Genomic DNA, 12,249 nt, shown 5'->3' on the forward strand with positions numbered 1-12,249 from the left:
ACTCATTTATTTTAATCCCGCTCTCACTTCCGCATTCTCTCCAGGACCCGCCCCTCTCTTCGAACCCACCAATGAATGAGCAGAATGACTCTTCATCCCAAATGATACTTCCTGCTCCTGCAGCGAACCCTTCAAAATAAAACACTTTTCTTCTTCCGTCTCATTTTAAAACGTATTAGTGACACTGTTGCCATTTTACTGTTTAATTAAACAACACTTTTAACCTTATTTATGATAAAACTGTTTAACTATACGTAAGATGAACCTATTTAACAATATTTCTGAACCAGGTTACACTTATTTTGACTACTTTTGTTCCTGTCCCATGCAAGAGTCTGGATTTTTTTGCATAAATACATAAATGAATAGTGTATTTTATTCCTGTATTATCTGCCACCAACCTCCAAATATATACATCTGATTTAACAAAAAACAAAAATGAAGTAATTCAGGAAAATTTTCAGTGTCTTGGATAAAGTGCTAAGTAATGTGTGATTATTACTGTTGTTAATTATAGGTTTGTTTACAGGCTGTAATTGAAACTGTCCTGTCCTGATGATAGTACTTCAGCTCTTCACACCTCCATCATCCAGCATCCATGAGGATGAGGATGAGATGAGGCTGACAATAGGGGTCCTAATCCGGTTTGTCTTAATCCCAGGATAGAGCCCAGTTAGCCTGAGACTAACATTCTTTAAATAAGGCCTTTTTTTCCTGCCGCTGCGTCTCTGTGGCAACGTCACCAAACTCCACGGCATTGTCACGTTTAATTACCGTCATTTAAAGTAGGTCATTAAAACGACCTGAATAGAAGAGTTCGGTCTATTGAAGAAGGTTTAAATGCAGACTGTGAAACTCAGAGTGAAGGAATAACTTTACATTAAAGTACACTTCATGTAGTGTGCTGATGTATAATGTTATATGTTAAATATTTGGGAGTACACACACCGTCACTGTAAAATAAAGTCAAGAACAATCTATAAAGGTACAAATAGAACTGAATAGAAAATAGATTTTTCCTCTTTGAGAATGTTTACGTCATGTTTTTGTCTCCGTTTGAATTAACTCTTGAAATCTGTCTATTTATATCCAAACAAAGCTCAAACTTAAGTAGAGCTGAAACTATTAATCGATGAATCGATTATTAATCGATTAGTAAATTAATCGCCAACTATTTTGATAATCATTAATCGGTTTGAAGCTTTTTTCATGATTAAAACAAGATTTCTGATTGTTTCTACGGAAGCGTTTTGCATTCACTTGAAAACTCCTGTTTTTCTCACTAATTAATTTTCGGTTTGATTTTTTGAATAATTTTGTTTGTGTTTTTCTGACTAATTATTTTCCTGTTTTTCAGAGTAGTTTTTTTTCTGTTTTTCCAAGTCATTTTTTTTTCTGTTTTTCGTGCAAATTCCATTATTCATTATATACAATTATTCATTCAGATCTGCTAGACATAGCCATCTTTTTCCAGGATCAGTTGGACAGATATAGCATGCTCCATGGATAAATACATTTGCACAAAAAACAGAAAAAATAACTCTGAAAAACAGGGGGAAAAAAATGTGCACGAAAAACAGAAAACAAATTAGACAGAAACTTTTTTCAAGTGAATGCAATATGCTTCCGTATGTTTCAGCTTCTTAAATGTGAATATTTTCTTTGTTTTTTTCCTCCACATAAACAACGAAATCATTAAAACTGAATCATTTTGGTTTGTGAACAAAATCAAAGACATTCGAGAACATCGTCATTTCCAGCTTTGACAAACACTGATCAAGGTTTTTTTTTAACGTTTTATGAACCAAACGATTCATCGATTAATCGAGAAAATAATCGACAGATTAATCGATTACTGAAATAATCGTTAGTTGCAGCTCTAAACTTAAGCGTTTGTAAACGTTTCTCAGGCTTCCTTTAAATCAGTGTCATGTAAACGTCACATTTTCAGTCAATTATTCAAATTCTGCGCTGAATTATTGAAACGTAAACAGTGGAAATGGAAAAAGAAATGATTTAAAGGTTTAGCTGCAGCAGCACGTTCTACGTTAGCTCTGACGACAAACATGGATTCTACTTTATTTACACGTGTCCTTCGTTTTTAATATAATAAACAGTTTTTGTACGGAGAAAACCCACAGAACATGAACTCATCACTACTGCACTGTGTGGACGATGAGTGACTCTGTTTCCTGAAATTGTCTCGCTCTCCTCCACAGTTCAGTTTTTCCATCAAAGTGAATCAAACAAACACTCTCATTCATTCATTCATCCTCTGTTCAGACCTACTTCTCCTCCTCTGTAGTGATCTCCCATCGTTCTTCTCCAGCGTTGCCATAGCAACTGCATCCTCCCCGTCTCAGGGTTTATACATCGTCTCCGAACGAGAAAGAGAAATAAAAAAAAGAGCCGGAATCAGCACAGAATCTGTGACGCTGATCTCAGATCTGAAACACTGATTTATCACCGACTTATAACAAACTTTCAGACTCGGTGATCAGAGTTCATCAATGTAATAATCAGGATGTGTGAATGAAGAACGAGTGCAGAGGGAACGTCTCTGTCCTGTGGGTTCTTCATCACAGATGCTGCTCGTGTCCTACTTTCTCTGACTGAGACGTTCAAAGGAAACGAGAGAAAAACAACAGAGTTCTTCACTTATTCAACACCTTCTCTCTCTGTCAACCAGGGATTCTATCAACAGATTATGAAGTTAAAATAATCCCTGATGTTGGTGGTGACTCCTGAAGAAGCTTCAGTGTTTTATAATAAACCAAACAAAGGCACATTTTAATGATATATTTGCTGTTTAAATTATGCGTAAACTGGTTTAAGTTGTTGTGTAATTATGCATTTTATGACCTGTTTATTTGTGTTGTTTTTTTTATATTTGTTACAGTATATTTGTATTGTTTTGCTGTTTGTTCTCAGGTCTATAAGGTCACGCGTTTGTACGTTTTATTTCTTTTATTGATTTATTTACCTCTGATGCACTTTGTTTCAGCTGGTGTTGTTTTTAACGTGCTTTATAAATAAAGTTGGATTGGATTAAATAAATAAATGTAAAAAACTATTTACAGTTTTGCTGAATTCTTTTACATATATATACATATATATATATATATATACACATATATATATATATACATATATATATATACACATATATATATATACACATATATATATATATATACATATACATATATATATATATACACATACATATATATATATATACACATATATATATATACACATATATATATATATACATATACATATATATATATATACATATACATATATATATATATATATATACACATATATATATATATATACACACACATATATATATATATATACACATATATATATATATATATACACATATATATATATATTCTGCGAATACACAACATATGTTTTTATTCCCCCAGCCTAAGAAACAGTTTGGTTCTCTTTCTCAGGGTCCATAAAATACCTTGAAATAATAATAATATAATAATAATAATACTAATAACATGCTGTGATTTGGAACAATAAAAAGGTAGAATTGATCTTCATCCTTCAGCTCTGTTCAGCGTGAGGTTATTAACGCTGTTTCTTCTTCTTCTTCTTCTTCTCGTCTAACGACTCTTGTGAGGAAACGTCTCACAGCAGGAGAACCTGGGGAGAAATTAACTCTTTATTTTAATGTGTTTTTATTTCTCCAATTTGTTTTTATTGGCCATTGTGGTTTTAAGGCAACATAAAACTTTATCGATCCCACAGGAGGGAAACAGGGAATAGGTGAGGAGTGACAGGTATGATGCTGTAGGAAGACAAACATCATTCTATTCTTATTATTTTATGATATTTACATCACTAGATGAAATCGTTAGTGTGTGTGACTGCTGAAGAATGAGTGGAGAGCTCCCTCTAGTGTTCACCCAGAAAAATGCCCCTATTCACCAAAGAGAAGACGAACTCTTTACGCTTTACAAATGTTTATTTACAGTCGGAGTTTGTTCGTGTACAAATGCTGTTGCTATAGTAACAGAGTCTCAGATGTGTCGTCGATTATCGCTGCAAAGAAAGTTCAGAAAAAACGTACGTAGACAAAATAACTTTCGCGTCACGTTAAAAAAAAAAAAAAAAGACGACACGGAAGAGTTGAAATGAGACGAAACGAGCGCTAAAATGAGCAAATATCATCTGAAAGTTAGAGAACAAAGATTTGACTTCTGAGTTTAAATGCATGAAAAAGAAGAAAAAGAAGTGAAGCAAACAGTTGTGACTGTTCTTCCACTCAGTTCATCAATAACATGAGGAAGTGGGCGGAGCTCTTAGACACGCCCACAACCACCAACACACACATCTGGACGTGAGATTATTTATTTATTTATTTATTATCTCCAGGATTAAACGTCTCTTATTCCTCAGAATGTTTATTTATGTCTCGTCGATGCTTTATTTACATGCACGCGGAGATTTAAAATGCTCCATATTTGGGTTTGTTTGTTTGTTTGTTTGTCAAAAAAAAGACTCAATTTAAAATACATTTAATTTAATGTAGCGTCAGTGTCACGTCTGTCTAATACTGGAGTGGAATAACGAGAGAGGACGAGAGAAAGAAAAGTGACATGAACTGGACTGTACTGTAGTCGCGTTAGGACGACGTGGAAGTGATGCATTGTGGGAGGAATATGGAAAAAAACGGGTAAAAAATGAAGGTTAAAAGTCTCTTAAATAAACAATCGATTGTGCGACGGCGTTAAAAATGTACAGCATGTAGAGGTGTGTGTGTGTGTGTGTCAGTAGATGAACCCTGTGGGGACCTCCTGCAGGACACTGAAGGGCTCCTCAAACCTGAAGCGCTTGGACGCCTCCTTCTGCTCTGCAGCCACAGACGCCTCCTCCGAGGAGGACGACTGACGGCACTGACCCAGCGTGAAGGCGGCCACCACGATCAGCTCCTCTGTCACGGGGCGTCGATGCTCCTGGTTCTCCTGGTTCTCCTCCTCCTCCTCCTCCTCCTCACTGGTGCTCCTGCAGACCTGCTGCTCCTCCTCCTCCGTCAAAGACTCTGAGGTTTGGAGCCAGGGATGTTGGAGACACTGCTCTGCTGTGGCTCGATCCCTGAAACACAAACATTTAAGACAAACATTAACGATGTAAATCAGAGTGAAACGATCACACGCTGTTAAAGTGTTAAAGTGTTAAAGTGTGAACTGACTGAGGTCGTTTCCTCAGCAGCGTCTTCATGAAGATCACAGCATCCTGGTCCAGATGCTGCAGCTCCTCCTCGTCCTCGTAGCTCACGTTGAGCTGGGAAATGTTGAGGAACGTCTGCCGTTTGTCTTCACCCAGGAACGGAGAGACTCCCGTCAGCATGACGTAGACCAGGACACCAACACTCCTGAGCCGTACAGGGAGAATAAAGATTTAGTTTGAAGTCTTTGACACTGAATCAGAGAAATCAGAGTATTATTTCTGATTTGATGGTTCCCTGTGGAATCACAACACAACTATTTAAACGTCCCTGGATCTTTACTTGAGGAACTTCTCTCTGAAATGTCGTTCATTATTCCAGATATACATCTTTAACACAAATGAAAGCAGAAATTTAATATTATTATAATAATAATAATAATAATAGATCAGTAATAATGAAACTTGACCCTGACTCTCAGCTTCTCATCAGTGGACGTAAACACACATAAATCCACATGTTCCTTCAAATGTTTTCATTCATTTACAAGTGAAGTTAAATGTCAGGTTTTATTTGTTTCTAACTAAGATGTAGTGTGTGTGTATGTGTATGTGTGTGTGTGTGTGTGTGTGTCTGTGTGTGTGTGTGTGTGTGTGTCTGTGTGTGTCTGTGTGTGTCCTCCACATTCTATTCTTTCTAAATGTCCCTGATGTGATAAAGGATCATTGACGTCTGTTACAGTGCACTTTACTGATTCCACCACTAGAGGGCAACGCTGGACACAACAAACCCTGAGCACAGTGTTGTTTCACAGTGTTGTTTTACAGTGTAATGACACCACAGTAAGATTCTGTTTGCAGTTAATCCATGAACATGAACGTGTTCTCACCACATGTCTGTTGCTGTGCTGATTGGCTCATAGTTCAGAATCTCAGGAGCTGGAAAACAAACGTACACATGATGAATCATGAACTCATCACAGTTTATCGTCTAAAGTCTAAACACATGAAATAAAAGCACAATATCGACACAGAAGAGATAAATGATGATGATTAAAGTGAACGTCTGGAGCAGAAACTCACCGACGTACTCTGGAGTTCCCATGATCTCTCTGAGCTCCTGGTGGCTGCAGATCATCCTGGACAGACCAAAGTCAACGATCTTGACGTCACCCAGAGGAGAGCTGCTGGTCAGCAGGATGTTCTGAGGCTGCAGGACGCAACAGAACATCAGCACAAACACAACATCTTCTACATCAAACTCCTAATTGTGCTAAATAAAGTTTCTGTAGGAGACAATAAAAGGCAGAAGATCATCTGACCTTCAGGTCCAGGTGGACGATGTTGTTCTGGTGCAGGAAGGTCACTCCCTCCAGGATCTGCCTCATCAGCCTCTTCACGTCGTCCTCGCTGAAGGCCTCGTCCTCTCGCTCCGACACACACTGGTTAAAGATCTCACCTCCGGCCGCGCTGCAGCAAACGCACAAACACAACAATAACTTCATCTGTCAGACGTTTGGAAGAAGAGACGATGACCTTCTTTAAGAAGGTTCTGCAGCTGTGAGAGAGAAACGTGAAGAATAAAGTCTATAAAGCAGAGATTAATCAGGTTTACACACAGATCTACACTCTGTTACACAAACAAACACACACACAGTCTATATGACTTCAGACTGAAGCAGGAAACCAAACTACATCCTGGTTCTGCTTCAGCCACAAAATCAGCACAATAATGAGTCAACGTTCAGTCAATGTTCAGTCAACGTTCAGTCAACCTTCAGTCAACATTCAGTCAACCTTCAGTCAACGTTCAGTCAACGTTCAGCCAACCTTCAGTCAACCTTCACTCAACGTTCAGTCAACGTTCAGTCAACCTTCACTCAACATTCACTCAACCTTCAGTCAACGTTCAGTCAACGTTTAGTCAACCTTCAGTCAACCTTCAGTCAACCTTAAGTCAAAGTTCAATCAACCTTCAGTCAACCTTAAGTCAACGTTCAGTCAACCTTCAGTCAACCTTCAGTCAACCTTAAGACAACATTCAGTCAACCTTCACTCAACCTTCACTCAACCTTCACTCAACCTTCACTCAACCTTCACTCAACCTTAAGTCAACATTCAGTCAACATTCAGTCAACATTCAGTCAACCTTCACTTCCTCTGACCTCAGATCAGCTCACAAAGAAAAACCAAAGAAAGAAAAGGAGAACAGTCAGGAATAGAGCAGGTTTTCCCTCAGGGTTCAGATAAATGAGGCTTCATCTCAGAGGAAGGAAGGAAGGAAGGAAGGAAGGAAGGAAGGAAGGAAGGAAGGAAGGAAGCGTTTGGATTTACACAGAGATGGAAATGTGAAGACTACAGAAGGATCAAAAGTGCACGAGTCACAGGTTATAAAGGTACAGTGCGTCAGGAACAGTGACACCTAGTGGTGAGACGGCAGACTGTCATGACTGTGCTGTGTGAGAGGTGATGATTCTCAGAGAATAATGAAGATTCTTTCAGGAGTTTCTAAAGTTTCTAAAGATGAGACAGCGTTTATGACCTGAAATGAGACGTGAACAGGTTTATATACAAGACAAGAACAACCTATGAGATCATTAAGTCATTGTGTGTGTGTGTGTGTGTGTGTGTGTGTGTGTGTGTGTGTGTGTGTGTGTGAGAGACACTTTAGGAAGTGTGTCGTCGATGTTTTCTGTGACTAAACTGGATTCTGATTCTCTGAGGAATGAACGAGCATTTAGTGAGCAGCCGCGCGTGTGTGTGTGTGTGTGTGTGTGTGTGTGTGTGTGTGTAACAGATTAGAAACACATCATTTCACACACACTTCTTCAGATGACCTCATTATTAAAGATAACACTCCTCTTCTTTCCATCCCACACTCGTGTTTCTCATCAACTCACATGAAGATTCTTCTTCTTCTTCTTCAGTGTGAAAATGTTCTCGTTTGTTTCTCCACGTCTGAATTATTTTTAATAATTCTAATTCTAATCCAGTCTAAACCTGCACATGAAACTGCTTTTTAATTGACAAATTATTCCTGAGAAACTCAAAATGGACACAAATAAAAACATAAATGCTTAAAATTCCTCAAATTCCTATATGTTGTTATATAATATTCCTATAAATGTATATTTATGTCCTTATGTATATTTATTATGAATTGTGGACATAAATAAAGAAGTTAGAATGTGTGTGTGTGTGTGTGTCATGAAGCTCACTATCACTCTATCACTTCATCTGCATCATTTACTCTCTTCATCATTTCTTTCCTTCTCTTCCAGCCTGAAAACCTTTGGGCCTCTTTCCATGAATAGTCTTCTATGTCACGTTGACCCTCATTTGTACAATATCTGCCTTCCACCTCCTCCTCCTCCTCTTCCTCCTCCTTCTCTTCCTCCTTGATTCCCATTAGCCCACTGCCCCAAATATCAGTCGCAGCATAAAGACATCATCATCATCATCTTCCTCCTCAGAAAGAAAGAATCAAAGCATTCTGCTCTATTTCCTCTTCATATAAGACTCACAGTCAGAATAAACAGCCTCTTCATTCATGTCTTCATATAAACACATGACAGACCTGACGTTAGCTTCTATCACTGGATTCATCACACTCTAATAAAACTATCACTGACTTCATGTGGCAAAATGTAGAGTTTGTGGACTTTATTTGTGTGTTAACCTTTTTGTGTGTGTGTGTGTGTGATGAGGAAACGACAACATTCCTCAACTTGTAAGAGACAAAAATTGACGTCTTATCGTCTAAGTTTGTCTTCTAAACTCAACAAAAGCCTCTCAGTTTAACATTTATTCACTAAAGTGACAAAATAAGACATTTGAAGAGTAGAGTATGTGTGTGTGTGTGTGTGTCAGTAAAATTAAATCATAATAATCCTCATATTCCTAAATTAACTCTGACAGCTGTAGTCCACCTCTCATCTGTGTTGACACACACACACACACACACACACGCACGCACGCACGCACGCACGCACACACACACACTAAAGGTAGCAGTTACTTCTGGGATAATCCCTTTAATAAACAATGACTGGGATTAGGATTATGGACTGAGTCAGTGGGGGGAGGGTCTCTTTAACAGGACAGATTATATTGTGTGGCATGTGCTGCTGCTGCTGACAGACCATAATCCTGTAAATCACTTCACAGTCCAGTCTCTTACTCTACACAAAAAGATAACAAAAAACAGGCGGGATTAAACATTTTAGTTTAATCTGGTGAGGAAGGTAAATGTTTCTGTGAATCACTGAGGAGCCTCAGATTATCTCATCCATCATCACATCTACATGTTTGACAGCATGTGGATTAACACGTTCTTTACTGTGAGCGGAATAACGCGGGCAAAACTCCATAAATGACAAATTATGAGACAAAAACACAATGTGGATTTGGGATTAAAAAAGTGCACAATTATATTAACGTAATGAATGTTTCCTGTGCAGTGAAACCAGCTCTGTAATCTCAGTGTGGGTGAGGTCATCATGACAGACGACAGCTGATCCACACACTGTGTGTGTGTCAATACCTAATCTATCTAATCTGTGTGTGTGTGTGTGTGTGTGTGTGTGTGTGTCACTGTCGTCATGGATGTGCAGATTAAATCCAATAAATCATGTGAGGGGAAAAACATGAGGACAGAAGAGGAGAGGGAGAGTTTCTCTGACATCAGGCCAGACACTGACACAGACACTGGATTAACATTCATTAATTCATTCAATCCAGAACTTAATCTGTGAATATAAACACGTTAAAGTCACTTTAACACGTCGGTGTTTTAATTTAATATCAAATAATCAGTGAAATCAGTCAAAGAATCAGTGAAAACTGAACCTCAACCAAACAATTTATGTCTTAGGGTTAAAATAACATCACGCCTCATTAGGACACACACACACACGCACACACACACACACACACACTATGAGAACCAGGTCAAGCATGGCCCGGGCATAACTGGTGAGATGAGATCATCGACAACTGGTGTGTGACGACTGTAGTCAACACCGTGCAGTATTGTGTGTGTGTGTGTGTGTGTGTGTGTGTGTGTGTGTGTGTGTGTGTGTGTGTGTGTGTGTGTGTGTGTGTGTGTGTGCGTGTGTAAATCCCACATTCTGGGTCAAAGTCAGCTGTGCTCCAGTTGCTCTTATTTCTCTGTTACTGATGGACTGAACCAATCAAAGAGCTGTCAGTGTTCGTCTCCTTCACAGTGTGTGTGTGTGTGTGTGTGTGTGTGTGTGTGTGTGTGTGTGTGTACAAAAGACACACGTGACACACATTGTTGGAATAGCTGGTGTTCACAGGACTATTGAATGATGGTCAGAGAACTGAGCAGCACTCAAAAGCTCTGCAGCTGCATTACCCGACTCTGCTCCCTCTCACACTTTAATATGACCGTGTTCACTCTGTTCCTGTGTTTTTAACAGTGTTGTCAAACGTTAACGGCGTCAACGGCGTTTAACGGCGTCAGCGTCTCCACGACGACCGACCCGGAAAAAGACGCGCGTGTGTCGTGTTTACGTGACTCCGGATTGTTTACCTTTAAAAACAGACCGCTCCAGTTCCACTGTAGGCTAACGCTAACGGCGCTAAAAGGAGCTAATGCAGCTAACGGAGCTAACTGGTAAACGTGCCTGGACTCCGGTGTCGCGGCGCGTAAACGTGACGTCACGCGCGTCTTTTTCCGGTCAGTCGTCGTGGAAACGTGCACTAGCTTTTAATGAGAAATTATCTCTTAAAAAACAGATTATTAGTTAATAATTCAAACATTTGAATGAGTTGAAAATGATGTAAAACCAAAAAAGTATAGAGTTTATTAGAAAATCTAATCCATGATGTAGTAAAATTAACTCACACAGAGTTAATATTCATTGAATAACTTGCTATATCTATACTGTACTTTCCCTTTTTCTTAGTACGAGTCATTTAAAACAACTGTATAATGTAGTTATTTTACTACAAAGATAAGATAAGATCTTTTATATGAGATTTAATCACTTTAAACAGCTAACAGGGTTTTAATCGCGTGTCAGATACTCACAACTCCAGCACCAGCACCATCTCAGAGGCCATCTCGTAGACCTGGTGCAGGTTGACCACGCGGGGGTTCAGCGTGGCCAGCTCCAGCACGGCGATCTCGTGGATGATGTCCGTCCTGCAGTCCTGGCCTTTCCTCCTCTTCCTCATGAACTTGGCGGCGTACTCGTGGCCCGTGCTCTTCTCAACGCACTTCCTGACCACGGCGAATTTACCCCTGAAAGACCAGAGGTCAGAGGTCAGAGGTCAGAGGTCAGAGTTTGGGTCCCGTCGTTTCACAGATGATGTCGGGAACGTTGGGAATGTTCTCCACCTCAGTTTGGATCGTCAGGTATTTATTTGTTCATGAATAAAACCGAGAGTCTCGAGGTATTTATGTGGAGAACAAAGCTGCAAATACTGTTATTTATCATTTTCTTGAAGTGAAAAGTTAACGTGTCCACAATAATCAGGTTTAACAATGTTTTGTTTTGTCCACAAACCAAAATGATTCAGTTTCTAATGATTTATGGCTTTTAAGGAGCAAAATATTCACATTTAAAGAAGCTAAAACAATCAGAAATCTTTTTTTAATCATGAAAAGGCGGTTAATCGATGATAGTAATTGATTAATCGAGTAATAGTTTCAGCTAAAAAATAAAAAAAACGTATTTTCTCTATGGACTTTAGTGTCAGAAGACGAAGAAGAAGAAGAAGAAGAAGAAAGCTGTGTAACAGGAGATGAAATGATTATTTTGTATGTGTGTTAAAGTTTTTTATTTTCCAGCATTAAATGAAGTTTTCCAGTCGACACAAAGTTCATGTTAAAAACACGTGTTAAACTCGTGTCGTGGTCCAGGCTGAGGTCGTTGTTGTTGGCTCTGATTCTTTTTATCTTTCCACCACAGCAGCGAGGACTGACCCACTTCTGTTCACGGGTGAACGGGGGTCTTTATGTGCACACCACACACACACACACACACACACACACACACACACACACACGCACGTGCACACACATGC

The 12,249-nt window shown here is 39.0% G+C and overlaps 1 protein-coding gene across 1 annotated transcript in view; it reads right to left on the bottom strand.

Moving 5' to 3' along the window:
• Positions 1 to 4,038: 4,038 nt before the first annotated feature.
• Positions 4,039 to 12,249, bottom strand: part of stk17a (serine/threonine kinase 17a) — a 34,082-nt gene continuing 25,871 nt past the window's right edge. The window contains exons 2-7 of the mRNA XM_083901848.1: positions 11,252 to 11,464; positions 6,519 to 6,666; positions 6,280 to 6,406; positions 6,087 to 6,135; positions 5,222 to 5,404; positions 4,039 to 5,124 (exon numbers count right to left, since the gene is read on the bottom strand). Of these exons, the coding sequence (XP_083757974.1) occupies positions 4,800 to 5,124; positions 5,222 to 5,404; positions 6,087 to 6,135; positions 6,280 to 6,406; positions 6,519 to 6,666; positions 11,252 to 11,464 (1,045 nt within the window). The 3' untranslated portion in view covers positions 4,039 to 4,799. The remainder of the gene's footprint in view (positions 5,125 to 5,221; positions 5,405 to 6,086; positions 6,136 to 6,279; positions 6,407 to 6,518; positions 6,667 to 11,251; positions 11,465 to 12,249) is intronic.

Source organism: Microchirus variegatus, assembly GCF_963457635.1.
Source record: "Microchirus variegatus genome assembly, chromosome: 15".
Lineage (NCBI taxonomy): Eukaryota > Metazoa > Chordata > Actinopteri > Pleuronectiformes > Soleidae > Microchirus > Microchirus variegatus.